A 27,421-nucleotide genomic window follows, 5' to 3' on the forward strand; every position below is an offset into this window, starting at 1 on the left:
CCATAAACGGGAACATCACTCAGCCATGAAAAGGACAGAAGCCCTGACACTCCTACAACGTGGATGGACCCGAGAACACGATGCTCAGTGAGAGAAGCCAGACACAGAAGGACACGCAGTGTGTGATTCCATTGTTGAGAGACGTCCAGAACAGGCTGATCCAGAGGTACAGAAAGTGGGTTCCTAGTTGTCAGGGGGTGGGAGGGGGAGGGCGCTTCTTTTTGGGGTGATGGAATGTTCTGGAATGAGATAGTGGTGATGGTTGCACACCCTGTGAATGGATAAAAATTGTGGAATCGTACTTTAAACGGATGGATTGTGTGGTATGTGAACTATATCTCAATAACTTTATTTTAAATAACAAAATCAAAGTTAGCTGCTACGATTCTGCCCCACGACCCCTGCATTTAATCCTCACCTTCCAGTTTCCTCTGTCCCCGTGGCCGAGTTGGGGTGTTCGAGTGAGGGGTCTCAGGGGGGTGGACATAGGGGGGGCCTCCTCCCTCTCTGAGCCTCGGGGTCCTCTCCACAGAGTGGGGGGATCCCTCGGCTCTCCCTCCGTGGTGCTCGGCAGTGGCCACCCTCCGTCCCACTGCTGCTGGGCAGGGCAGGCAGGGCGCACACAGGGGTCTTTGTGCCGCTTCTTGGCCTCATTAAGAGGCAGCCCCCGTCGCTGGACCCAGCACGGCCGAATTAATTAGCTGAGAGCCTGCCCTCTCGGCTAATTGTGCCCTGGACGCCGCAGTCCCTGCGGGTGGCACTGAGGCAAGGAGCAGCCCCGAGGCCCCAGTCTCTCCACCCTGTTCTGTGCCTCTCCGGGGCCAGGCTGGGGTGAAGGCCCCTGGGACCCCAGAAGCCTCTGACACATGTCTTTTGGAAAGCCAGGAGGGAATTCGAGATGACAACCCCCCACCCTTGCCTGGAGCAGTTGGAGAAACTGAGTCACCCCTCCACAGAGCTTGGCGACCAAGATGGCACCGAATTTGGTTAGATCCTAAAAGACCTGTCATAGAACCCAAGGACCGCCCCCAAGTGAGGACGAGGGTACAGGAGGTCTTGACTGGCCCTGGGGTCCAGGGATTCCCACCTGCTCAGGTGCATCGGGTGACAGACACTTAACAAGCCCCTGCTGTGTATTCAAAGCCAGCCCCGTCTCTTCCTTCCGTCCTCCCAGCTGCCCCAGGGGAGAGGGGCTTGTTCCCCTCTCCTAGGGGTGGTATGAAGGGCACAGCACCCCATAAGATGCTCAGTTCGGGGCCAGGCACCCAAACAATACACAAAACCAAAGGATCACAACTGGCCCCGGGGTCTCCAGACATTCCTTAAAGACACCCCTCCCCAGCAGGTTCCAGACCCGACTTGCGGCCCCAACACAGACACGCAGCCTGGATGCTTATGCTCATTTTATTATTAAAAAATACAGAATCCAAAGTTGATTGTGACGGGTGGGGTGGGGGGCCCGTCGCCAGCTCCAGGCGTGGCAATGCCGCCCGCCCACGACCCCTACAAAAGTCCCCCACTGGCGTGCCCGAGCCATTTCCCGGCGGCCACACGCCATATATATTTATATATAATATATATAAAACACAGATCAGGAAAGGCGGGTAGAAATATGAAGTCTGTATAAATGCGCTGTTTACTTCATTAAAGTGTTTTTGGGAAGGGATTTCTCTTTTTTGGTGGTGATGTTCCCCTCCCCCTCTGTTTTGTCCTGTTTTCCCTTTTCTTACAAACATTATTAGTCATACAGTAGAGGGAAGGGGGTCTGACAGACAAAGGAGCTTATTGTGAAGTGCGGCTTCTACGCTAAAAAGTCTACCCCAACCCCCCCATCAAAATAAAAGCCCCCCCCCCATGAAGGGGTGAGAGAAAAAGAAACATTCCAGTCCATCCTCAGGAATACAGTAAAAATAAATCACAGTATATACTTGCTGGCTCTATTTACAGAAATATAACGTCTTCTCGGCCTCGGGGGCGACTGTGTGAGGCTGGGGGGACAGGTGGGGCCTACGTCATCTCTAAGACGTTGTGATGCTATGATTTCGAGGGGGCCAGGGCTCCATGGTGGCTGCTGGTGAAACCCCGTGGTTTTCTGCTCTAGGAGACAATCACCAGGAGGGAGGAGGGTAGAGCTGGCAGGACAGGGGTCTGAGGGCCCCGGACCAGAATCGGGGGGACTCACCAACCACCCCTTCTTCCTCAGGCCAGCCTGTCCCATGGCACCTGGGGTTCCACTCCATGGTTGCCTCCACCCAGGACCCAACAAATGGAGTGACCAGGCCAGGGGTGCCCCAATTCCCCTCCCCTCAAGGGGGCCAGGGACCCCTGCCCCGTCTGTCCATTCTGTTTCCTTCCCAAAGTCACAGGCGACAGCAAGGAATAAATTAAATTAAAAACTCAAGTCTTTCTGATGCAACCATGAAAAATACACTTAGAAAACAAAAACAAAAACCAACGTCACCAAGAGATCCCAGGGTTCAGCATGTCCCCGGGACAAAACAGCATGGCCAGCTGAGCAGACACCTGGCCCCTCTGGCACGGGGTGGGGGGACCTCAGCTGCCCTCACCCACCTCCAGCCCTGGGGCCGGTGGACGGCCCCCTGCCCGGCGAAGCAGCACCAGTCGTGGGAGAAGCGGCGTCTCTATTTGGTCTCGGAGGCGGGCCATCAGGGCGGGGCCAACGTCCCACTGGGGATTAGGAGCCCAGGAGGGTCCACAGCACGGGGACGGTGCTGAGGAAGAGCCGGCAGCTGCGCAGGCCGCTGCATGAGTTATTGCTGGTGAAGATGGGCTCGGGGGCCTCATACAGGGTCTCGTCTGAGGGGACAGGGAGACAGGGGGTCAGTGGCAGGCCTCCCACCCCCCACCCTGCTTCCTAGACCTCACCACGACCTGACATTGTTAAACATCTCCATTGCGGGACTTCCCTGGCGGTCCAGTGGTTAAGACTCCACGCTCCCAATGCAGGGGGCACAGGTACAGGTTCCACCCTCGGTCAGGGAGCTAAGATCCCATATGCACTGTGCAGCCAAAAAAAAAAACTCCATTTCGCTGCACCTCCGAGGGCACAGAGATTTCTGTCCACCTCGGCTGAGGCTGTGCCTCCAATGCGGAGCATGGCAAACAGAAGGCACCGGGTGAAGTGGCAAGGCTGCAGGACCCCCCTTCCCTATGTTTCAGGAGCTCAGAACACGGACCCATTGGTCCATCTCAGAGAACTTCCGTGATACCCACTCACTGGGTGAAGGGGGGCTTCGGTCTCAGTGAAGCCCAGCCATGGACTTCAATCCTCATTCTTGAAGGTCTGAAATGGCCCCATTTGCAGATGGAAAAACAGAGGCTCAGGCAGGGCCTGTCCCAGCCATCGCTCAGGTTGTGGGACTTCCCAGGCTATGCCATGACGGCCTCCTAACTCCGCTGATGACTCAGTGGGTTCTGTGAGTTAAGGACCCTGCATGAACCCCCACCGAGAACTTACTGGTCGGTCGCACGTAAACCTTCAGCCGCAGGCAGGGTCGGTCCACAGCATTGGGGGGTGTGGCAGCTGGAAGAGAGGAGCTGGGGGTTAGTAGGGCAGGAGGCTCTTGGTGCCTGAGACCTCTTGGGGCTGTATCCCCTTCCCTATGCCCGTAACCCAACCCTGACCCCAGGTTGGGGAATCCACCCATAAAACTCCTCATCAAACATTAAAGCCCCAGACACAATGCCCATGATTTCCCAGAAGTCCTCTTGCACTCTTCCCCTACCTCTCACTTTGCTGAATCCTAATCCCAGAGACAGGGGTCAGGTGAGGTGTCAATGTCACCCCAGGGCTCCATCTCACCCCAGGGCATCACAGGGCAAAGTTCAAAGGTGATGAATAAAAATAGGTGTGTTTCCAATCAGCAAAAAAAGGGAATTCCCTGGCGGTCCAGTGGTTAGGACTCTGAGCTTTCACTGCCAGGGACACGCTTCCATCCTTGGTCAGGGAACTAAGATCCCGCATGCTGTGCAGCACGGCCAAAACCAAAACAAAACAAAAATCAAACAGCAAAAAAAAAATCTGTGTAACCAAGTGATTGACCAGGGATCAAATCCCTGCTCTCAGGGTGCCTGTCGGCAAGTCACCCCCTATCTGGACCTCATCTGGCCCATGGGAGGTGCTTTGGAAATCATTCTTTCCATCTGGGTGACGCCGGAAACCCAGTTACCCCTGGGAAGGAGGCAGCTTCTGGCCTCACCTGGAGAGCGACCCACACCACCGAGTCATGTGCAGGCCTAAGTGCATTGAGTCCTCACACCTAAAATTCCACCATAGGGCTCCCAGCTTCTTGGCCCACTTGGCAGGCGGGGGAGGTACCAGAGCATCAGCCATGAGTCAGGAGGGAGGAGCTCGGGGACCAGGACAGGGGCAGGGAGGGAGGCCTGAGGCCCTGCGGGTGGTGGGGCTCACACACGTGAACAGGCACGGGCACCCACACGGCTGCGGCTGGGCCTGCCCCCGCCTGTGCTCTCGGCTGGTCCTCTCTGTGGCCATCACCTCTGCCCGCCCCCCAGAAGCCCCTCATGCTGGGAGATGAAGATAAAAAGCACGTAATAAAAGTAACACTCATCACAGAGATAGGACGAATAATTACAATAATTATCTTTATGAAACTCCCGTCTCGGAAAGAAAAATGTAATTTTTCTTATATTATGGAGACTTAATTTAAGCACCTTCTTCCCCTCCCCCACCCCCTTCTTCCCTGAATTAAAAAGAAAAAATCCAGATAGAGCAGAGAAAGGAGGAAATGGGAACCTTGTAGAGTTTAATTTGACTCAGCAGGAACCGGGGTGGTGAGGCGCTGGGTTCCTCTCCGAAGCCCCGGGGGCAGACACCCCCCTCCCACCTGCTCCCCATCAGCCCCCAGGACGCTGAGAAACGGGACCCCACAATCCGTTGAAGTCTCACCGCCTCGGGAGAGGCATGAGTCCGATGACAAGGTGGGCTCCCTGATACCCCCCCTCGGCAGGGGCGATGCCTGGACCCCAGTATTCCTGGTTTAGGTTCTCAGACTACAGTCTGCCAAGGCCCCACTGAACGGGAACTTGAACCCAGCCCCAACTCTGCCGCCTCCCCAGACCCTGCCCTTGGCACTTGATGGGAAGGAAAAAGGGGCCCCTTGGGAACCCCTGATGCCCAGGACAGATGGTGGCAGCCTACCCGGGCCCCCCTCAAGGCTCACAGCGGGGCACGCATGCCCAGTGTCCCAAGGCTGCCACCAGCCGACAGTGAAAAGCTCCTCGGGGAATCTGGGCGCGGATGGGCCGCTGGGAGATGGGCGGGTGGGCCCGGGAGACCCCTGCCGGGTTCAGGGTTGGTCGCCCTCACCCCCTCCTTCAAGATTCCACAGGCCTCAGTTTCCCGCCTCAGTGCAATGGGGGGACGGCACCCCTGGTCTCAGTGTGGGACAGGCTGACCACATGGTCCCAGTCCAGAGGCCCAGAGGCCGAGGTCACAGGGGGGTTTGCGGGGAGGATGGCGAGACCACTGGAGCGCCCACCCGGAGACAGAGGCCAGCGCGGAGGAGGGGCACCCCCCCGCGCCCCTGCCCCGCCCCCACTCACAGATGTAGTAGTACTCATGGCCCGGGCGGAACTCGAAGCCCAGCGAGAAGGGCGTGAAGAGCTGGAACTTCTCCGAGAACTTGAGCGGCCCCCCGGGCGCCGCGGGCCGGTTACACTCCCAGCGCTTGAAGCCGCGCTGCCGGTGGTCGCAGGAGGCGTGGCCCTCGCCGTTGACCATGTACAGCACGTAGTGCTCCATGCGCTCGGCCGGCGGCAGTGGCGCCCCGTAGTGCGGGCAGTAGATGTCCAGGTAGTCGTTGATGCTCACCTCCACCGTGTAGCCGCCGCCGTCGTCCGCCGCGCCCGCGTGGAACCTGGGGGCGGGGCCGGCGGTCAGCGCGGGGGGAGGGGCGGGGCCCGAGATGGGGCTGACGGATCAGCGTAAGGGAGAAGGGGAGGGTCAGGGATGGGGTAAATGGAGAGGGGTCAGCGGTCAGTGCGTGGGAGGGGACGGGGTAGGGGACAGGAAGCACGAAGGCGGGTGGGGACGGGTCAGTGCAGGTAGAAAGGGGTAGGTCAGAGATGGGGAAGGGGGAGGAGTTAGGGGACCGATGGGCGGGCACCCTACCCACAGACAGGTGCCAGGGTCCGAGCCCCCAGCCCCCTGCCTGGCACAACCCTGCCCCACCAAGGCCACAGCAGGCTCCTAGAGACTGGGACTAGAGCTGAGCCCACGAGGTGGGTGCTGGGGAAGAGGGGCTGCCGCCAGGCATTCTGGGTAACCACATGCAAACAAGCAGGCGCCACGTGACTCGGAGCCCCCCAGTCTCTCCATCCCCTGCAGAATCCACATCTGGGCCCCTCAGCCGCAACAGGCCTGGCACAAGATGTCCCCCCCCCACGAGGAAGCCCCTCTCCAAAAACCTTACTGCTTGACTTCGATGCCCCCCACCCCATCCCCAGATGCAGCCTCCTCAGCTTTCCTTTTGCAGATTTGCCTGCCAAGAAGGCCGAGGGCAAGACTATACTTTCAGGAATCATTTCTATAGTTCGTTACTAGAGAGGTTTCAATATTACTCAGCCATAAAAAAAAATGAAATTGAGTTATTTGTAGTGAGGTGGATGGACCGAGAGTCTGTCATACAGAGTGAAATAAGTCAGAAAGAGGAAAATAAATACCATATGCTAACACATATATATGGAATCTAAAAAAAAAAAAAAAAAAAAAAAGGTTCTGAAGAACCTAGGGCCAGGACAGGAATAAAAACGCAGACATAGAGAATGGACTTGAGGACACAGGGAGGGGGAAGGGTAAGCTGGGACAAAGTGAGAGAGTGGCATGGACTTATATACACTACCAAATGTAAAATAGATAGCTAGTGGGAAGCGGCTGCATAGCACAGGGAGATCAGCTTGGTGCTTTGTGACCACCTAGAAGGGTGGGATAGGGAGGGTGGGAGGGAGACGCAAGAGGCAGGGGATATGGGGATATATGTATATGTATAGCTGATTCACTTTGTTATAAAGCAGAAACTAACACACCATTGTAAAGCAATTATACTTGAATAAAGATGTTAAAAAAAGGGGGGGGCGGTTCCCTGGTGGCGCAGTGGTTGAGAGTCCGCCTGCCAATGCAGGGGACACAGGTTCGTGCCCCGGGCTGGGAGGATCTCACATGCCGCGGAGCGGCTGGGCCCGTGAGAGCCTGCGCGTCCGGAGCCTGTGCTCTGCAACGGGAGAGGCCACGACAGTGAGAGGCCTGCGTACTGAAAAAAAAAAAAAAAAGAAAACGAAAAAACAAAAAGAAGGCGGAGGGCAGTGTGGGACACAGGCCAAGTGTTCCCAGCCTCTCTGGGGCAAGCTCTGCCCCTCCCCTAGCCTCAGTTTCCCCAGAGGGGGCGGGGTTTGGCATAAAGGATGCTCAGGCCCTCCCTCGCTCAGTCCAACTCAGGGGTGCCCTGGGTTCAAGACCCCCAGCTCCACCCCTTCCATCCTGTGTGACATCCTTCCTTCCCTCCAGAGCCTCCAAAATCTGGCAGCTACCCCTCAACTTCCTGGTCACCCCACCAGCTTCCCCACCCCTGACACCTCCACCCCCAAGCCCTGCCTCCCAGGCTTTGCTCTGTAGGTCTCCCCACACTGTCATGCAGCCTGCACCCCTTTCTCTGGGGGGGGCCCTGACCCAGGCTCATCTGTCAAGGATGGAGGTCAGCTGAGCGAGGGACTAGCAGCTCCCCTTCCATCACCGCCTCAGGCTACAGAGTCAGGAGCTCCTAGACCTCCTGGACGCCGTGCCCCAGGCCCCTGTCACGTAAATGTGGCCTGGACCGAGGGGGGACAAGGGGGCCTCCCAAGAGGGGCTTATTAGCACATAAAAGGCCTGAGCATCAGAGGGTTGGGGGGCGGGCTCCCCCAGCCTCCTCCACTCCCTGTATCGGCTGGGAAACTGAGGCCCAGTGTGGGTCAGAGGCAGGGAGGGCTGCTAGGATCCCAGCCATGCCGCTGCCTCCGAGCCTGTCGTGCCAGCCGCCCTGGCCTATGGGAGGGAGCAAGGCGGCCCCCATGCCGGGTGCGCTAATTCCCACAGCTGGCACCTGAGGGGGCGGCTGGATTATCAGATGGCATCGGCTGGCCCCCGCCGCCTGTGAGACTGCGCTAGGTGGGGGCGAGGGCTCCTGGGAACCCAGAGCTGGAATGACAGAGACAGGGGACCAGCTCACGGTGCCTGAGTCTCCCCCTCCGTCAGCAGGGACCCAGCGTGATGATTCATGTCTGCGGCTGAGGTCAAGGCTCGCAGAATTTCAGCTTGGGGAGCAGGGGGAGTGGATTCACCTCCAGCCCCTTCCCTGCTCCACTGGGTTCGTCCGGGGATGGGGAGGCCACCCCCTCTCGCAGAGGTGGGAAGGCGTTTGCAGAATAAATGTGTCTGGCCTCGGAGGTCAGCTGGGGGCCGAGGAACCTCGGTGGTTCAGTCACAGGTTGGAACCCAGCTGGGTCTCAGCTCCTCTTCTCAAAGCCTCAGTTTCCAACTCTGTGCCGTGGGGATGGTCCTCGAGGCTGATGGGAGAACTCCAGCTCTGTACACAGCAGGCACTGCATAGATGCATGCGGGGCAGTCATGGGTCAGGCTGGGACCCTGCCCATCCCTCAGGCAGCTCCACGGCTGGCCAGGCACGGGCGTCTCATTGACCAGCCGTGTCCTCCGGCCCCTTGGGCACGATCGATGCAGAAGCTGCTCCAGGCTTTTTGAAAAGTCTTTTTCGCTCCTTCCCGGCCCCACTGAAAGCCCCATTGATCAGCTGATCGATGGCAGCTGTGGCCCAGCAGCCGCCCAGGGACCCAGCCTCACCCAGGTGGGCCCTGCAGGGGAGGCTGTGACGCGGAGCCACGGGCAGTGGGGGGAGTCCTGGTCCTGGCCTCCGGCCCTCAGTGTTCCCTCTTGTCCCTGGCATGATGCCGAGGGATGTATACTCAACCTGAGAACGTGACTCCACGCGTGGTCTTTCTGGAGAGAACGGACTCCGGAAGGTGGGCTTCCCTTTCCTCCTGCCTGTCCCATCAGGCTTGCCTCCCTCCCCCCGTGACACCTGCACCATCAGGTCCCCCAGCTCACTTTCTGAAGAACATCAGAGACTGAAGCTGCTTTGCTGCCTCAGAGGCTGGACGCCTGGGCCCCACTAGGGTGGCCAGACTCCTGGCCTCCCAAAATCCAGGTCTCACTTTTCTGAGTGTATATCAGACCCCGTGACCCACTGCCTCAAAGCCCTCCATTGGCTCCCCCCACACAGAACAAAATCCACAGTTCTCCCAGGCCAACGAGGCCCTGTGTGGTCCCCATCCATCCCCAACCTCATCGCCCTCTGGCTCCCCCAGCTCACTCACTTCCAGGCACACCAGCCTCCGGGCTGCTGGTCCCACCCCAGGGCCTTTTCTTTTTGGCTGCGTTGGGTCTTTGTTGCTGCACGCGGGCTTTCTCTAGTTGCGGCGAGCGGGGGCTACTCTTTGTTGCCGTGCGCGGGCTTCTCTTCTCTTGTTGCAGTTGCAGAGCACGGGCTCTAGGCGCACGGGCTTCAGTAGTTGTGGTGCCTGGGCTCAGTAGTTATGGCTTGCGGGCTCTAGAGTGCAGGCTAAGTAGTTGCGGAGCACGGGCTTAGCTGCTCCACAGCATGTGGGATCTTCCCGGACCAGGGCTCGAACCCGGGTCCCCTGCATTGGCAGGCGGATTCCTAACCACTGCGCCACCAGGGAAGCCCCCACCCCAGGGCCTTTGCACATGCTGTTCCCTCTGCCTGGCACGTTTTTCCCTACTTTTCCCAACTCATCTCGTTTGGACATCATCATATTTATACCTTTAAGCAGCCCATTGTCTGCCTTCCTTGGATCCTGGGGGTTGGCCTCCTTCTCTGCCCTTTTCCCTGTAGCCCACACAGGCCCTGTATACAGTGGTGATCGATATATGTTTGCTAATCAAACAAAGGCCAAAGACTCGAGGTCTTTGAGGTGCTAGAGTCATGGGGAGCAGAAAGCTGCCCCCAGGTGGGGGAGTGAGGACCCCAGACAGGCAGGTCCCCAGGAGAGGCCTACACCCACACACACACCTGAGCTCTGGCCGCCTAAATGGACCATTTTTCTCCCTTCCCTGCTCTAAAATAGTGAGGGCCTTGCTGCGTTGGCATTCCTGTTCCAAGTTGGCGCCTCGCCCCTGTTCAGGGTGACGCTTATGCAGGAGAGTGGACCCCCACCCCAAACGGAGCCTGGTGAGAGCAAGACAAAGCCTTCATTTCCTCTGTTAGTGCCGAAGCCTGATATGCAAATGCTCCGCAGGAGCGCAGATAGAGATCGAAATTCTCACTAAGGGGTTAATGACTGACTTGGGATGGTTCCCAGACAGGGGCTCCCCGAGGCTTTCAGACCTCCCTGCCCCCGCCCTGCCACACCTTCACCCCCAGCTGCTCACCCTGCCATCCCCCTGCCAACATCCACCCTGCAGGCAGCCACCCCAAAACCCAGGTGACCCTTACCCGCCACCAACCCACCCACCACCCCTTCCCCAGCAACACCCAGCCCGCAGCTAATCAGCTCCAATAGGGCGACTGTCAAGTCATTAGATGCTAATAGCAAAGCCACTAATTAGGAGTCTCACCCAAAATGGGGGTGGGGTGCTGTGCCACCTTCCCAGACTGGAAACTGAGGCACAGGCAAGGTGGGCAGGGGAGTCTGTGTCCCCCTCACTCCCTGTGGCTCTGCCTCTATCTCCCTGGTCTGAGTCCATGCACAGCTCCTACTAAAGGCGCTCAGACATGCCAACAAAGATCTCAGCAAACAGCACGCCCAGGCCAGCCTGAGTGGGCAAAACAGCCCCAGGGCCCAGGGTGGGCTGAGCTCACCCATCCCGGCCTGCCACCCCCAGCAAGACCCCTGAGACCTCAGTGTCCTCCCCCAGCTTTTCTAGGGGCCAAGAAAACATGTCCCCCATCCAAGGCCTGGCTGCCTTCCTCCTGCTGGCGGGAAGTGAGGAGGACCTCCCAGAAAATTAGGGCCCCAAGGTGGCGCAGGATCAGCTGAGAAAGGACGATTATGGCCTTGTGTGTGGATGGGTAAACTGAGGCACGGGCCCCAGAGCTGAAGCAAGAGGTAAACAAATGGGGCTGGGTGGGCGGGAAAAGTAGGGGGAGGGCCTCCGGGCCACCCCACCCCTCAGGCCTTGGTCTGAGGCAGGAGGAGGCCCAGGTGCACGGTCCACGGGGCACACCTGCCTCGGTCACCCCACCCTCCTCTGACCCCCGGTGTGCACGGTGTCCCTGATGCTCCTCGGCCAGCCCCAGACGTGGCTGCCTCTTGGAGGGGGTCACCCCACTGGACCCAACTTCCTCATGACCACAGATGAGTCACTTTCTCTGGGTCCATGCAATGGGGGCCTAAGGGGGAGCCCGACCCACGGGGTGGGCAGATTAGGGGATGCATGGCTGGGTTGGGGCAGGCGAGGGGCAACGTGGCCCAGGCGGTGGAACGAGCCCCTCAAAGCCAGGGTCCCTGCGTGGGAGGGGGTGTGGGGACAGGCACCCCCACCCCAGGGCCGGCCGGCGCAGAGCTCGGACTCTGGCTGCTGTGCTCCCAGCCTTTGGCTGCGCGTCTGCCATGGGGCAGCCACAGAGGCGGCTGTGCCCCTTCCCTGCATGGCCCACCAGGTGGGGGATGCAGCCAAGTCCCCTCTGGACCCATTTTCCAAAGAGACAATTTCCCCAAAGCAGCACCTTGGGGGGGCAAGGCTGGCTGAGTGCCGGGTCCTGAGGAGGAGGAAAGGGGAAGGGGGGTGTCCCGGAGAAAAGCTGCTGCGAGGCGGAACCCCCCCAGCAGGCCCAGCTCAGGAGCTGCAGAACCAGCCGTCGGCCCTGCAAGAAGCCTGTCTTCCAGAGCCCCGTTCACGCACCTGCTGTCCCGAGGAAAGCCAACTTTGCACCCATGACCTCGAGGGACCCGTGAACCCCACGGGACGTCTGCTGGGGGGTCCCAAGATCAGAGACGGCCGCCCCTTCCCCAGCCCAGCTCCCAGGCAGGCTGGAGGGCCCGCACCGCCCTGCATCCTGAGCTGGTCCCCAGCCTCGGTTCCTTTCTCTGCAAACTGAGCAGCCTGGGGAGGGGAGAGGCCCATGCAGGGAGGGACCAAGGCTGGGGACAGGGAGCCTGTGGACCCCAGCTTCAGCGCCCAGGCCCCCGGCAGGGTGGGGGCATCTCAGAACCAACCCCCAGCCCCAGCACTGCGGTTCCCCCCCTAACGTCGCGACTGCTGCAGATGTGAGGGCTTGGTCCCCGAGGCTCCCCCGCTTGCCCACAGGAGCTGCATCGGTTTCCTCTCCCCCTCCGGGGCCTCTGATTCCCTGGGGTCACGCCCATGCCTTGCCCGTCCACACTGCGCCCTGCTGCCATCCGCAGAGCTGCCATCCACAACCCACCGGCCCACTTCCTGGAGGAGGCGCGGGGGCTCCGAGCAGCCAAGCTGCCCACCCGAGGGCACAGCCGGGCTTCCCGGATCCCTGAGTCCGAGCCCCGGCCCCCCACAGCCCCCCAGACCCATGGATCCTCACTCTCCAAGCCACCCCCCACCCCACCCCGCAAGCCGGCTGGTCGAGCCTCTTCCAAAGGAAACAAAAAAGCCTCATGCGGCAAAATACGGCATCGCCCGCTTCAAAGCCCGTTCCCCGGAGGCCTGGGCGAGGCTGGCAGGGACCGGGGTGCCCGACATCCCCCCCCATGGGGAAGATGCTGCCCCAGTCGCCATCTTCCCACCCGGTCGTTTGAGAGGGGAATGTGGCTGCTGCCCACACCCGAGGGCGATCAGAGCCTCCACCTGGGTCCGCACTGCTGGGTCCACCAGGGTTACAGGCCCCCAACCAGGTGGGGGCCCCGGGGATGGTGGGTGTCCTGCCGGTGCCAGCTCTGAACCTCGATGGCCCCTCTGCACCGAGGGCGGCACGGTGCCCATGGGACCTGGCCACGTCCACCCAGCAGGAACCCACTGGGCTGGAGGAGGGGGCGGAGGAGGAGTGGCCGGGCAGGCAGGGAGGGCAAGCTGTGCCCCCACTGGTGTGCAGTGTCTGCCCCCTCACCGGAGCCCCCGGGATGGCCAGAGCCGGGCCACACACGCAGACACTCTAAAGACATGCATGCATCCCACATACAGATGCACCTGCTCCCCAGGTGCCAATCTGCACACAGATATACACACGCACCTCAGACACCACGTACATTGCACACCCAGACACACTGCTGCAAACATGCATGCACCCCGCACATGTGTGTACTCCAGGCACACTCACGTGGGCGCGTGCAAACGTCCAGGGCCAGGGTCACTGTGCACACGTAGGCACACGAGCGTCTGTGTGGCGGGGTGACGCATGTGTTCCACACACACAGTTCTGCACCTCCCAGGGCCCCAGGACCCCCGAACATCATGGGCGAGAACACGCAGCTACACGCAGTGACACATGCAGACACACCCTGCAGCCCAAATAGACTCCTGGGTGCCCCCGGGTCCCCCACGTACACAGATGCACCCGCAGCCCCACGCTCGGCCCGTGAGCAGCCAGCCAGGACCCCCGACCCAGTCCCACCCGGGCCGCGGACAGGTCCAGAGACACCCGGCAGCCAGCCCTGGAGTGCCCGGCCCAGGCAGGGGCTGGCCAGAGAGACGGCTGGACAGCCGGCTGGTCGGGGTGCCGGGGCCAGGTGGCTGGACTGGGCTCCACCCTTTGGCTGCGGCGGAGGTGGGTGCAGGGCTCCCTGGCAACGTCCGCCAGCCTCACATGTGCAGGAAATACATGGCACAGCAGGAGAATGCAACTGGGGAGACATAGCCACATACGCATTACCTCGGCGCGGGTACCAGGCCCGGCAGGGCGAGGGTGGCCGGCCTCACTGCGGCACCGCCTGGGCCTGGCGGTCCCCCACCTGAGCGCACTCATCCCCTCCCACCCCCGCTCCTCCGCTGGCTGCCCAACCGCCCACCATCCGAGCCTGCCCAGCCCTGGCTCCATCCCCGTCCCCACGGTGCCTTTTGTGTGCACCCCTGTTTCCGGCACGGCCCCTGTCCCTGCGTTCCCTGTCTCCTCCGCCTGCTGCACCACCAACTCTCTGTTTCGACCCCATCCTTGTCTCTCCCTGCACAGGCCCGTCTCTGCCCATGGGACTGCCTCCTGCATGGGGCCCGCTCAATGACTCCACACCTCTCCCTGCACCCCCCTGACCCTGGCAGTTGCCCCCGGGACTGGGCGCTCTCAGGAAATCTCCATTCCGGGTGCCCTCGGACCCCAAGGCCGGACAGCACCCCTCCTCCCGTGACTGGCACACACCCTGTCACCGGACGCAGATTCCAGTCCAGACACCCCTGGACACGAAACCTCCTGAGGAGCCCCCGGGCCTCCAAGGCCCCCTTTGGAAGAGCCCCTGAACCTCAGCGATGGATGGAGCCCCAATTCTGGACCCAACCGGGCTTCTTGGGCAAGTGACTCCCCAGGGCCCCAGACCCCATCGCAAGAGGTTGGGGAGGTCATCTCCTACCCAGGATGCCCCAGGCGGAGAAGGGGGAGGAGAGGTAGGAGAGGAAGGCCCTGACAGCCAGGGTCTGCTCTGGACAGCAAGGCTGTCCCCTCGGGCGGCTGGTCGGAGCGGGGCTATCAGGTCAGCAACAGGAGGCGGCTGAGTGGCCGGCCAGAACCCGGCCCCAGGGGCTGCCTCCTTCCCAGCCGAGATCCTGCCTGCAGCCCGGTGGCAGGTGGGGCAGCAAGCGGCCCCAACGACCCCTTTCTGTCCCCGTTCGAGGCTCCTCGCGTGTCTGGCGTTTGCTAGAACAAAGGACAGGCCATGCCGGGACGGAGATTCCGGAGCTGAAACCAAAAACTTGGGCCGGGGAAGTGCTGCCCGCTGGGCTCCCTGCTCGGCCGCAAGGAAGAGCCTTAATCAAACCCACATGTGACCAGTGGGGCGGGCCGCGTGGGGGACCAGCTCCATGGTGGCCCGGCCAACCCTCCTAGGCCCGGGGTCTCTGCCCTCGGCCCCGGGGCCCAACCCCAGGGCCAGGCAATGAAGGGGGGTGTCTGGGCATGCTCCCTGCTCCCACCCAGGACCCTGACTGCCCTGGTCCCAGGCCTGCCTCAAAGATGGTCCATTATGCAACTTTCCAGTGGAGGATGGAGAACGGTGGGGTACAGTGAGGGGACGGCGGTCTGTGGAAGGCGGTGCAGCTGGCGCTTGAAAACCAAGAGAAGGTGACTGGTAGCAGAGGGTCATGGGGCGGGGAGGCCAGCGGCTCTGCCCCCACGTGCAGCCCGGCTGGCTTCGATGTGACCGCGGGGCTGACCGGGAGCAGCAGGACCCCGAAGCCCCATCTCCCACGGATCCCCAGCCCGCTCCAGCCTCCCAGACCCTGGGTGGCCTGAGGCGTCTGCTGCTGTCCAGGATGTGGTCAGTCACCAACAAACTTTTCTCACTCGACAAACAAGGGCTGCTGCTGCCCCCCAGATGGCACTCAGCGCCTGACACCGAGCAGGACTGCAGGCAGGCGGGCGTGGCAGGCTGGGCACAAGGCCACCTGGGTCCCTGCCCCAGCTCTGCTCCCCTGGCCGTGACCTTGAGCCAGCCGCTCGGCCCCTCTGTGCCTCAGTTTCCTCACCAGCGCCAGGACAGGAGAGGACGCCACCTGGTCAGGACTCCCGGGACAGACCCCCAGCCCCCTTCGTGCCTCAGTCTCTCTGTCCCTGCAAAGCAGGGGCCGGGGACCCCTTGCAGCGAATGTGGACGCCGGGCCGCAGGGAGGGACATTCTAACTTCCCCAAGTTCATCTGGGGACCCGCCGGCAGAACGCACCCCTGGACCCATCCCCCGAGGGGCCACGGTCCCCCACCTCCGGGCGCGGCTCAGTGACAAGGTTCCCGGGAATCCCCACCAACTCTAAAGCCAGCGGGGGTCCCTGGAGAGGCCAGAAGATGGGGTGCCCCAAGTCCGGGGAGGGAACTCAGGGCCGCACTGCATCTGAGAGTGCCAGAGGGGATCCCCAAACTCCAGGGCCGGTGGCGCGCCGGGGCATGCAGGGCGCCCAAATCTGCAGGCGGCGGGGCGCCCTGGGGGTAGATGCACACGGAGTGCGAGTCCCCCAAACTCTGGGGGCCGGAACTCCCTGGGGGCGCCCTGGGAAGCGGGCGCCCCCACTCCGGGGGCAGCGCGCAGGGTCGCCCCGAGCCCGGGGCGGGAGACCAGGCTAGGATGGGGGCGTCCGGAGTCTCCCGGCGCCCGGTCCCCGCCCGCGGCCACGCTCACCTGGGGTTGCTACGGTTCCAGTAGACGGTGTAGCGGTCCGAGTTGGCGCGGGCTGCGTCCTCGGCGCGCGCGAAGGGCGGCGGCGGCGGCAGCGGCAGCAGCAGAAGCAGCAGCGGCAGCAGCGGGCGCTGCGCGGGCGCCATGGCCCCGGTCCGGCCGCCGCGCTCGCCTGGCCGCCGCCTGCCAGCCGTCTCCGCCTCCTCCGCCGCCGCCGAGCGGGCGGGCGCGGGGCGGGCGGGAGGAGGGAGCGCCGGCGCTTGGAGATCCCCAGCCGCCCCCGCCTGAGCGCGCGCGACCTCGGGCGCCGGAGAAGTCAGGCGGCGGCGGGCGGGGCGCCGGGGTCGCCCCGGGCGCCGGCCCGGCCGCTCGGACTCTGAGAGCGCAGGCCGTCGCCGCCGCACCGCCGGGGAGGGGCCGGGACTCCGGCCTTTGTCCCGCCCGAGCGCCGGGAGGGCCGCGGGCGCCCCCTCCTGCCGTGCCCCAGCCGCGCGGGGGCTGGGCGGGGGGCTCCAGCCCCCGCCGCGCCCCTACATCTCCACCCCCAGCCCTGCCCCGCCCCGACTTTCCGGGACGCGTCTCCCCCCGTCGGGCTGCCTGCACCCCCGGGGTCCTGCCCCCCCGAGCCCCCCCGGCCACCCCAACTCTGCGGGGCCCTGCATCTGCCCCTGTCATAACGGGACCAGGCCGGGGTCCATGAGTTGCTCTCAATCACCTCCATTCAAGCCACCAAGCCGGTCTCCAGAGCCTGGCCCGGTGCCAGAAGCAGAAGACACAGAGATTGCTCACCCCCATCTCCCCTCCCTCATTCAAACCCAGACCCCAAAATCCTAAACCAGGCCCAGCCAAAGTCGTACCACCCTGCCCAGCCTGGTGAAGAGTTTTACAGTCAGGCTGACCAAAGTCCAAAGCCAGTGTCCACTGCTGCCACCCAGGGGGACCCCAGGGCAGTCACTTCTCCTCTCTGAGTCTCTGTTTCTTCATCTAGGAAACAAAATAGGAATCCTGACCTCAGCCCCTAAGGGTGCCAGGCATAGTAGGTGCCCAATACTCCCAGCAGCCCAGAGTTGGGTCCAGGCCAACAGCACGTGGGAGCACGGGGAGTCTGACCCCGGCGGAAGCTAGGAAGGGCGACAGGCGGAGGGTGCAGCTTCAGCAAAGGGCTAGAGTGCCTGATGGGTTCGGGGCACTCAGTGACCGCTCCCGGAGGAAGGGGGCAAATTGCTGACTGTGGAACTGGGAGACTGTCCTTCACTTCTGTCCTTATTCATGCCATAGTCTCCCTCACCAGACTCTGAGTTTGTGGAGGTACGCTGTCACCAAGTGCTGGCAGGAAAGTGCCAGAGGTGCCCAGCCAGATTCCACCTCTCTTGCTTTGTTTCACTCTCCCAGGCCTGGCGCAGGGTCTGGGAGTCAAGAGCTGGAAGGTCCCCATGTGAGGGATTATCCAAACTCCTCGCAAGAACCTTGAGAGGCCAGAGACTGGCAAACTAAGCTTTGCCCCAACCAGGCGGGGATGGTAAATACACCCGCCCCAGCTACGTACACATTTCCGATATACTGTGGCCACGTTCCACATGTGCCCTGAGCTTCCTGCTGTCGTCCCGGCACTTACCCCTCTTTGCTTGGGCTGCACCGTGCCTGGGAGGCCTTCCCCGCTCTTCCTGTGAAATTCTGGTTCCTCCTTCAAGGCCCATCGTCCTCCCTGTACTTCAGCCACCCCCCAACCCCCCCCCGCCAAGGTTCTCTGTTCTCTGCCTTCCAGGGGACTCTGCCCATCTGTTTGGGGTGTTCTGCCTTCTGGGTCTTGTCCATTGACTGCAGGTGCCCAAGTTTGAAGTCCCAGGGCTGGCTGAGGTGGCTCCACAGAGGAGGGTGGGAAGGCCGAGAGAGGACCAGAACTGGCCCAGGGTCACCTGGCAAGGCCCCGAACAGACCATCTGGACACCGCTGGAGTGAGGGCCTGGGGCTCCAGCCACACAGGCCAGGCTCGGCCCGGGCTGGCTGGTCTGGCTCTTTGAGAAGTGATGGGGCCACTACTCTGGAAGGCGTGGGGTCTGAGCCCAGGAAGAGGGGCTGCGAGCCCAGGGGTGCCAGGCCTGGCCAGCAAAGGGGTCCACCCAGAAGCTCTCTCTGGCCTGGGACGAGAGCACCCTCCATGGCATGGGACCTCATGGAGGGGTGAGGGTCTCTTCTGTCACACCCACCAGGACTTGGACCCGCAGGGTTGTAGGGGTTTGGGAGACAGAAGGGCACAGCAGGTGAGGGGACATCCGGCAAAGGCCTGGATGGGTCGGCTCATTTGCATGCAGGGGCCACCGAGGCGAGAGCCACCACCGCCGAGCGGATTTGAGCAGAAGCTCCGTTTTCCTTCTGTTCTTGTCTCTCTCTCAAGGTCAGAGCCCGAGCAGGGACAGGAACAAAGGCGCACGTCCCCCATTCAACCTCCCTGCGCCCGCTGTGCTCCCGGAGGAGGGGCCCCCGGGGAGGGGAGGGGAGGGCAGAGCTGCTCCACGGTCCGGCCCCGGGCAAGGCGGGGACGGGGGTGCGGGAACAGCTGCCCAGCTGCCCTCGCGGACCCCTGCCCGATGGGCCCCGCTGTGGGCCCCCAAGAGGCTCTGTTGCCTCTCAGAGTGGGTGGCCATCCCAGCCTCCAGGCTCTGCCGGCGGGGGGGGCGGTCAGCTAAGGTCAGGGGTCGTTCTGGAGTAAGCTTCTGCTGGAATCAAGGGTCAGTGGTCAGGCTCACTTTGGGGACCGGGGTCAGTCTTAGGTTCAAGGCTCAGTCAGGGTCAGGGGTCACTCAGGGTCGACTGTAAGCCCCAGGCCCAGACCCAGGGCAGGGTTTTTGATGGGATCTGTCCCCATCCACTGCAGTCTGAACTCTTGGGCTCAAAGGTCCACCTCAGACTCAGGGAGGGTCTTGTCTGAGCCAGGCCCAGACCTGCCCCTAGTCTGTGCCCAGCACCCCCTGCCCACCGCCCACCAACCCTGACCGATCACCCCCTACCCACTGGCCCCTGCCCACCCCCACTGGCTCCTGACCCACCACTGGTCACCCACCTCCCACGAGCTGCAACACATCACACACCACCCATCACCCTCTGCCCACTGACCCCCGGCCCAGTGCCCACCACCCATTACCTGTCGCCCCAGTCCACAGGGTAAATTCCCAGGGCTTGGCCTCAGCGACCAGCGCCCCCTCAACCTTCAAAGGCCACAGCGCCTTGGAGAAAGCTAAAAATATGCGGGCAAAAATTTCTCATTACAGAAAATATTGGACGCAGTCCACCGCCTGCTCCGGTTCAAGCGCTTTTCAAGAGGCGGGAAGGGGTCGCCAGGGAGGGCGGGGGGGCCTTGGCGGGTCTGGGGCTTCACTGAACCAGGTCAGAGCAGGTCTCAAGGAGAGTTCTCCAGGCTGTGACCGAGCATAAACGAACTAACCTGTCCCTTTCCCTTGCTGGTAAATTAAAATTCCCACCCTTGGGCCTCCCTGGTGGCGCAGTGGTTAAGAGTCCGCCTGCCGATGCAGGGGATACGGGTTCGTGCCCCGGTCTGGGAGGATCCCATATGCCGCGGAGCGGCTGGGCCCGTGAGCCATGGCCGCTGGGCCTGCGCATCCGGAGCCTGTGCTCCGCAACGGGAGAGGCCACAACAGTGAGAGGCCCGCATACAGCAAAAAGAAAAAAAAAAAAAAAATTCCCACCCTCGTGTCCAGTGTCCAGTCAGGTCCTTGAAACCTCAGCCCGGACCTCAGATTCCTGCAAGCTCCACAGCCAGGCCAGCGCCGGACCCAGCTATTCCACACCCCCTCCTCCCTCCTCCCCGTCCCAGCCCCAGGGCCCTGGACACAGACCCCCTCTTCCCAGTGGTCACCTGACAGTCTGGGGGCTAGACCACTACGGTCCAAAAGAAATTCCCACAAGGATGGATAAGTCCAACACAGGCACCACCAGAAGCTCCACATGGCTACTGGGCACATGAAATGTGGTCAGTGCGATGAGGAATAGGACTTTAGACTTCACCTACGTTTAATTAACGTGGATATAAATAGCTAGTCATGGGCTTCCCTGGTGGCGCAGTGGTTGAGAATCTGCCTGCTAATGGAGGGGACACGGGTTTGAGCCCTGGTCTGGGAAGATCCCACATGCCGTGCAACAACTAAGTCCGTGAGCCACAACTACTGAGCCTGCGCGTCTGGAGCCTGTGCTCCGCAACAGGAGAGGCGACAACAGTGAGAGGTCCACCGCGATGAAGAGTGGCCCCCGCTTGCCACAACTAGAGAAAGCCCTTGCACAGAAACGAAGACCCAACACAGCCAAAAAAATAAATAAAAAAAAAAAAAAAAAAAAAAAAAGCTAGTCATGGTCACCATACTGGTGGCACAGTTCTGGGTGGAGCCGTGCCCGAGTGGGCACCTGGACCACCACTCTTGTCCGGGACCAGGACATCAAGGCCTGCGTGGAGAAGGGAGGTGGCGGCTCAGACAGCGCAGAGAGGAGATGGGGGTCCTAGGAACCCCAGGGAGGGCACAGCTCCCTCGCCTGCTGACCCCAGGAGAGCGGGGGCCACGTCCGAGGGAGACCACGTCAGAACCAGCAGAGGGGCTCCCACCTACAGGGAAGACGCCTGGCCTTGATCAGCTTCCCCCCTTCCCGCCCCTTCCCGGCCCCAGTCCCCAGACGGAGAACCGAGGTTGGGGGCGGGGCCGTCTAGCCGCACAGCGAGCCTCCCGGGAGACAGAGACCCCCAACGTGGCCCCCGGGCCGAAGGGGCTGCTTTGCTGCGTGTCCAGTGGGCACTCCCAGGGTGGGGGCTGGGGGACGGAAGTGGTGGGAGGGGCCTCGAGGGCGCCGGGCTGTTGGTCTGCGCACCCTCACCCGGCCCGGGCTTGGGACCCGCTGCGGGCGACACCGATGTGCGCGCGCGTGTGGGCTTGTGCCCTGTGTCCGTCCCGCACGCCTGGCGACCGTGTCGCCTGTCCTCGCAGCCGTGTCATGCCTGTGCCCGTGTGTGAGTGCGGAGAAGGTGCAGGAAGGCCTCCCGAGCCGGCATGCACATGCACATGCACACGCACACGCGGCCCTCCAGCCATCCGGGCCCGGGGGCCTTTCATCTCGCGCTGACAGGCCCCTCTCCCGGCTCTTAGCCGCCGAGAACTTCCCGCTAATAGTGCATTAACCTTGGTGGGGGCTGCCAATTACTCGGCACTAGCGCCGGCGTTGCGGTGCGCGCGTGGACGGCGCTGACAGGCGCAGGGGCCGGGAAGCGGGCGGGGCTCCCCCCACCCGAGGGGGAGGGCAGGAGGCGCGGGGCTGCGGGGGCGCGCAGTGTGTTCCCGGCTCCGGATGGCAGAGCGCCGGGTCTCTCCTGACATCATTAGAGTAATTAATGTGCCTTTTGAAGCTCGAGAAATCGCTCAGAGCTGTGGGAAAGGGGCGCAGATCACGGGGTGGGGGCTGGGGGCGGGCCGTGGACGGTGTCTGAGCGCCTGTTAAAAGCGTGTTTCCCCCCCCCCCAAAAAGCGTGTCCCAGCGGGTCAGACACGGAGACAGAGTGACAGAGAGGGTCAGAAACCCATGGAGGCTGAAAGGCAGTGCAAATAGAGAGAGACACCAACAGGGAGACGAGCAGAGGTTCAGACAGAGACGTAGAGACAAAAAGAGATGCGTGGAGAGAGACCCACAGGGGGAACAGATGGGGAGAAAGGGCGGCCAGAGCCCGGGGGTCAGGGGGCGTGACATCTCAGGGCCTCCCAGGGACTCTGGCCTCACTTCCTCAACCCTCCCTGGCTTCTGGGGACCGGCTCGCCACTCCGTACAGGACCCTCCCAAAGAATGGGGGTGGCAAAGGCAGTTAGGACTTCCTGGAGGCGGCAGCTGGGCACCAGAGGGGGAAGAGGAAGTGTGAGCAGACTTGGGGCAGGGTCGGGGGCTGCCAACAGAGATGCCCAAGGAAGCCAACTGGGGGCCAACGCAGAGGACCCCGACTGGAGAGAGGGGCGGCCAGCTGACCATGACAGTTCTTCTGCTGGAACCCAGGCTCAGGCTGAGCCAGGAGGATCAGCAGGACTGCAAGGTAGACGGGCCGCAGGGGCTGATGGGTCTTGAGTGGGCAGCAGGCTGGGACCAACCCATGGTAGACATGGCAACAAGGTGGGGTTGAGAAGATGTGCGAAACAGGGCCCCCGACTTCGAAGTACTTCCCCACCTCTACAACGGTTTGCCTCAGGCCACGCCGGGACCACAGGCCAGCATGGCACAGGCTGGGCAGCACAAGGCTGCCACCTGGTGGCAGCTCCTCCTAATGACAGCTCCTCCTAACGACACGGCCTTGGTGCCTCCAGCCAGCAGCCCCGGGAGACCTCAGGCTGTGGGCAGCCACAGGCCAGCCCCACCTCTCCCACTCTCCAGGACCACAATGACAGGGTGCGGGCGGGGGGAACAGGCCAGAGCTGGACTCCGCCTAGAAACAAGGCCCACAGAGGAACTCATCAAGCCCCTCACCAGGGATGGGGACTGAGGTACCCCGATGGGACTCAGGTGCCCAGTATGGAACTCAGGTGGCCAGTATGAGGACTGAGGCACCCCAATGGGGTGCAGGTGCCTGGGATGGGGCTCAGGTGGGAAAGGGGTTAGGTGCCCAGGGTGGGGGTCGATTGCCCCAAGGGGATTATGGTGCCTGAAAGGGGTTCACATTCCGGGGATGGGGCTGAGGTGATCAGGATGGGGGCTGAGGTACCTACCCCCATGGGACTGGGGTGCCTGGGATGAGGGTCAGGTGCCCCAGTGGGACTCAGGTACCCACGATAGATCTCAGGTGGCCAGAACGGAGGCCTGAGTGCCAGAATAGGTTTCCTGGGATGGGGGATCAGGTTCATCAGTGATTCCACAAGAGGCTGATGGGGGAGAGGCAGGGTGGGCACAGCGAGCCTCAGGCTGCAGAAAGCTCCAGACCCATACACTACAGCCAGGGGTTCCTTAGGAAACACCCCCGAAATAGTGGTGTGAGTGTGGTGAGGCACAGAGCATGAACTTTAGGGGCCCCAGGCTGAAGGCATTATGGACAGGGGAGCCCTGAGCAGGAGCTTTGCTGGATGAATAGGAGTTCTCCCTAGGCTCAACAACAATGACTGGCAGGGTCTTTTTCCAGGCAAGTGGGAGTAGTTCTCCCCCATCTCTTTGTCTCCTTTGTGGGATTCCTCACGGGACCCTCTGGACACCTGAGGATGGGACCAAATGGTCACAGGTGTGAGAACTAAGGCCCACATGGAGCCCAGGTCTGCTGCCCACCCCCCACCTGTGAGCCAGAGCGCTGGGTCTGGCCCACTGTGGAGCTGGGTACCAGCTACAGAACCACTGGTTGCCTTTATTGTCCTCAGCCCAGGGATACGGTGCTCCCAGACAGGCCCCCTAGCCCACCCGCCTACCAGGCCTCAGCTTGGGGCTGCCGCATCCCCACCAGGAAGGGTGATCGGCACAAGTCACAACGTGGCCAGGGGACCTCAGAGTTCTGCGTGCTGCTGCCGGGGACCCTCTGGCTTCCAGCCGGTATCCTGGGCGGTCTTGTCCGGGGGCAGGGCTGGGGCGGCTTCTGGCAGGCCCCACACAAGTTCTTTGGTGGCAGGAAAATCAGCAGGGCATTCCAAGCACTGGGAGGGGCCCTGTCTCTTGTCTTTCCCACAGGGCCGCTGGAAATGCTGCCTTCCCGACCTATACATCTGGAAACGAGGGGTAGGACGTGAAAAGTGTTGGGTGGGGAGCCCACACTGCCCCCGCCCCACCCCCGCCCCACTGTGCCTGTGCCTCTAACCTGCCCAGCCCCCACCCCCAGCCTGCAGGCCCTGCCAACTCCCTACCTGGGGGAAAGGGGTGCCCCAGCCAGGAGACGTCTGAGACCAGAGGGATTCCCAGGCCATACCCACACCTCCCTCGGGGGCTTGGAAAGTCAGAATCGTCCTGTGGTCTCTCAGCTCCTGTGCCTGAGCCCCAGACAAGCTGGGGTTAAACAGGCCATCCCTCGCCGCTCAGGCCCTGTCGCTGGCCCTGCGCCCAGTGGCCACTGGGTCACTGCCGTTGTCAGCCCTCTTTCTTTGTCTCTACCATTGCCTCTGCCTGGGATGCTCTACCCCTGGCTGGAGCTGTGGAGAGGCCGTCTCTGACCCACCCCCCCACAGCTTTGCTAGCACCTCGCAGTTCATTCTCCATCTCTGACACTGATCTTGGCCTTCAGAGTCAGGCCCAGAGCAAGTGCCCACTGACTCAAGCACTGCAGCCCGTTCCCATCTTAAAAGAAATGAGAAACTGAGGCTGGGAGATGGACGTGCCTGGGACGAGGCCACACAGCCTGCGACGGCAAAGCCAGGCCCAGCCACTGTTGCGTGCTGACTGCACTGAGGGCCTCACTGGCCAACAGTCTTCCTAACTCTCTGGCCTGCTGACCCCACCCCCCAACCCAAGGAGCCCCTGAAGGTGTGTGGAGGGCTGCCCTACCATCTCAGGTTCCTTGTTTCAAAGACCGTCTCCTCGTCGCTGTCCAGCGATGCCATCTCGGTGGGGTCCTCGGTGTTGGCCAGGAGCCCGTACCTCCTCCACTGCGGCTTTTTCAATCTGGAAGCAGACCCAGGCTTGCTCAGAGGCCCTCTCATAGCCCTTCGGTGGAGCTGCTGACACCCTGCCCTGCTTCCCACCTTCTCCGATAATGCTCGTCTGCTCGACTCCCAGAGTCTTGCTGTGAACTTTCCGGTTCCAACTGCGTTTCTTCTCATAATGGTCACAATCATCATCAGTTGCTGTGGACATCTCCCTTGGCAGGCCCCCAGGGCGTAGGCCCTTGGGCAAGGACCCCTGGGAGGGGGGCGCTGTAATTCCATTTTACTAATTAGACGACTGAGCCTTAGAGAAAGTTTGCCAAAGACATCAAGTAGAAGGCTGTCACGGGCAGAAGCCCCGGCTCCTGACCACCACCAGGGAAAGCACGGGACCCTCTGTGGTGTATGTGACACGTATTCAGATGGGAGATGAACATTGTGTACCCACAGCAGTGTCAATGCAGGACAGAAAAGGCCCCTTCAGAACATCTTGATATGATCAGCTCTGCGTGACAAAAGCCCTCTGGAGATCAGCCCCAGAAAGGAAGCCAAACGGGGAGGACAGGAGCCTGAGGAGGGGGTCACGGGCCTGCAGGAGGCAGGGCATATGCCGCGGGGAAGACAAGGGGGTCCTCAACTCTTGGGGAGAGCGTGTGCAGAACCTAAACACTGATGATCACGGCCAACTCTGGGCTGAAGAAACAGGAGGAGCAAGGTGCGGGGGGCAGGCTCCCGCCAGGCCCTGGTCACGCTGTGGACGTTAACTACAGGGAAGGTTGCGGCCACGCCTGCGAGGCAGATGCAAGTTGGGTTACTGAGCGCTGCGCTAGTCGTCACCGGGCTGGGGGAGCCGCAGAGGGTCCCGGGAATTCCCGGTGCCCTCATCACCCCGCAACCTCTAGTCTCGGTGGCTGCGTCTAGAAAACCGACCCCAACATCCCGAAGGAGCGGCGCGTCACGTGATTGCCTGACCCCACCCACTCCTCCCCACGTCCCCACCCACGTGACGATGGCGCACCGCGCCGGAGAGGCGGGGCTCTCGCGCCGCAACACTTGGGGCGCAAGGCGCGCGCCGATTGGCCGCGCCAGGGCGGCGGCGGCGGCGTGCGCCTGACGCACCTGAATGCCCGGATAAGGAAGTATAGCACGGCCAGGACGATGAGGCCCGTAACCACGTAGAGGGAACGCAGAAGCGGCGAGTCCGGCGATCCCAGCGGCCAACGGTGTGTACTGTTGTGCGGAGCGCCCGGCTGGCTCCCGTTCGTCACGGCGGGCTGCGGCAAGAACGTGGCCTGCGTGCGGCGCAGCGACGGGGTCGCGGCGTCCTCGGCACCGCACAGCCGCAGCGGCAGCAGCAGCGCCGACAGCAGCAGGAGCCGCGGCGGCAGCACACGCAGCCCCATAGCCCGGCGGAAGCGGTAGCCGCGCCCCGCCCCCGCGAGGAGCAGTCACTCACTGGCGCGGGGGCGGGGCCAGCCAATGGCCCGCGGGGGCGGGGCCTGGCTCCCGGAAACGCCGGGCCCGCCACCACCCCCGGTCGCTCACCTCGCTTCACCCGAAGTGGGGAAGAACCCCGCGCCCCGCCGGCTCCGCGCGCACCCCGCCCCCGAAGGCTCGGAGCCGCAGTTCTGTATCCCCTGCCCGGAGCGTGAGCACCGCGGCCACCCCGCAGGGGGGTTACGATGAGGGGACAGGCGCGACCGTGCCCTGCGGGCCTCCCTCCCACCTGGGCCCTGGAACTCTCGCGTCCCCGCCCCTAGTCGCCCTGGGCTTCGGTGACACCAGCATGGTGGCCCGGTGTCCCTGGCCCTCCCGTCTGTGGCGGGGGCCAGGAGAGACCAGACACACCCCGTGGGAAAAGGGGGGTACCGGTGACCTGGACCTCACCCGGCCGCACCCTGCTGAGACTTGAGGTAATCCGCCTAGAGCCCAAGGCAGCTGGAACCGGGGCTCAGCCCCAACGTTCTGCACCCCCAGACCAGGCCTGGAGACAAACTGCCTGGAAAGGCAGGCCGGCTCCGGGGGCGGACAAGCTGAAGGTGCCCGGGGTTACTCTGACAAGGCCTCTGCCTGGCCCTGGGGGACGCGCCGCCAAGGGACCACCTCCTCCTTGGCTCCCTCGGCCTGAGAGAACTGCCCCAGGGGGAGCGCAATGAACTGCCGCCTGGCCTTCCGGGTCTGGATCCAGCTCGTGGCCAGAACGAAGGCCCCAAGAGGAGGCTATCTCTAGTGGACTCCCCGCCACAGCCCCTCTGGCCAGGCCTCAGGCTGAAGCTCAGTGTCCGCCCTCCACGACGCACCCCACACCAGACTCAGATTTGTGGGTGGACACACCATCCCTTTATTCAAATGCACCTTCCACATTTGTCTTGTCACATCACGAGTGAGGACTGGCCGCCGTGCCAGCGCCACACGCCCATCCTCCTGGAGCACCTTGAAGCCCCGCACCCCAACCTCGCCAGTGAAGCACCTGCTGGGAAGACGGGAGAGGTGAGAGG

At 62.4% G+C, this 27,421-nt stretch overlaps 2 protein-coding genes and 1 pseudogene across 3 annotated transcripts; 1 reads left to right on the plus strand and 2 right to left on the minus strand.

Annotated features, from left to right (window-relative positions):
- Positions 1-1,402: 1,402 nt before the first annotated feature.
- EFNA2 (ephrin A2) lies at positions 1,403-16,481 on the minus strand. The gene is made up of 4 exons (XM_060092423.1): positions 16,339-16,481; positions 5,587-5,900; positions 3,479-3,544; positions 1,403-2,817 (listed from the first exon to the last, which is right to left on the minus strand). Exons 1-4 carry the CDS (start codon positions 16,479-16,481, stop codon positions 2,696-2,698), a joined length of 645 nt encoding a protein of 214 aa, XP_059948406.1. The 3' UTR covers positions 1,403-2,695.
- LOC132487315 (small nucleolar RNA U3) lies at positions 6,545-6,678 on the plus strand (annotated as a pseudogene).
- Positions 16,482-23,693: 7,212 nt separating the features above from the next.
- Positions 23,694-26,363, minus strand: FAM174C (family with sequence similarity 174 member C). Of its 2 annotated transcripts, none has more exons than XM_060094755.1 (3): positions 26,043-26,363; positions 24,826-24,942; positions 23,694-24,053 (listed from the first exon to the last, which is right to left on the minus strand). In XM_060094755.1, coding segments are annotated over exons 1-3 (402 nt in total). In that variant the 5' UTR covers positions 26,327-26,363; the 3' UTR covers positions 23,694-24,052. The 2 variants fall into 2 exon arrangements, 1 of the variants encoding a protein (XP_059950738.1); XR_009531512.1 differs by lacking the exon at positions 23,694-24,053 and adding an exon at positions 25,023-25,193 and having other exon boundaries at positions 24,854-24,942.
- Positions 26,364-27,421: the final 1,058 nt, after the last annotated feature.

The sequence above is a fragment of the Mesoplodon densirostris genome, chromosome 3 (assembly GCF_025265405.1).
Source record: "Mesoplodon densirostris isolate mMesDen1 chromosome 3, mMesDen1 primary haplotype, whole genome shotgun sequence".
Taxonomy (NCBI): Eukaryota; Metazoa; Chordata; class Mammalia; order Artiodactyla; family Ziphiidae; genus Mesoplodon; species Mesoplodon densirostris.

Excerpts from the sequence above, each read along its gene's own strand:
- EFNA2 (XM_060092423.1), bottom strand. The coding sequence starts at position 16,481 with ATGGCGCCCGCGCAGCGCCCGCTGCTGCCGCTGCTGCTTCTGCTGCTG. Across the intron at positions 5,901-16,338 it reads TGGAACCGTAGCAACCCCAG|GTTCCACGCGGGCGCGGCGG; the intron begins GTGAGCGTGGCC and ends CCCCGCCCCCAG. Across the intron at positions 3,545-5,586 it reads CCATGAGTACTACTACATCT|CTGCCACACCCCCCAATGCT; the intron begins GTGAGTGGGGGC and ends CCTCTCTTCCAG.
- FAM174C (XM_060094755.1), bottom strand. The coding sequence starts at position 26,326 with ATGGGGCTGCGTGTGCTGCCGCCGCGGCTCCTGCTGCTGTCGGCGCTG. Across the intron at positions 24,943-26,042 it reads TTCCTTATCCGGGCATTCAG|ATTGAAAAAGCCGCAGTGGA; the intron begins GTGCGTCAGGCG and ends GTCTGCTTCCAG.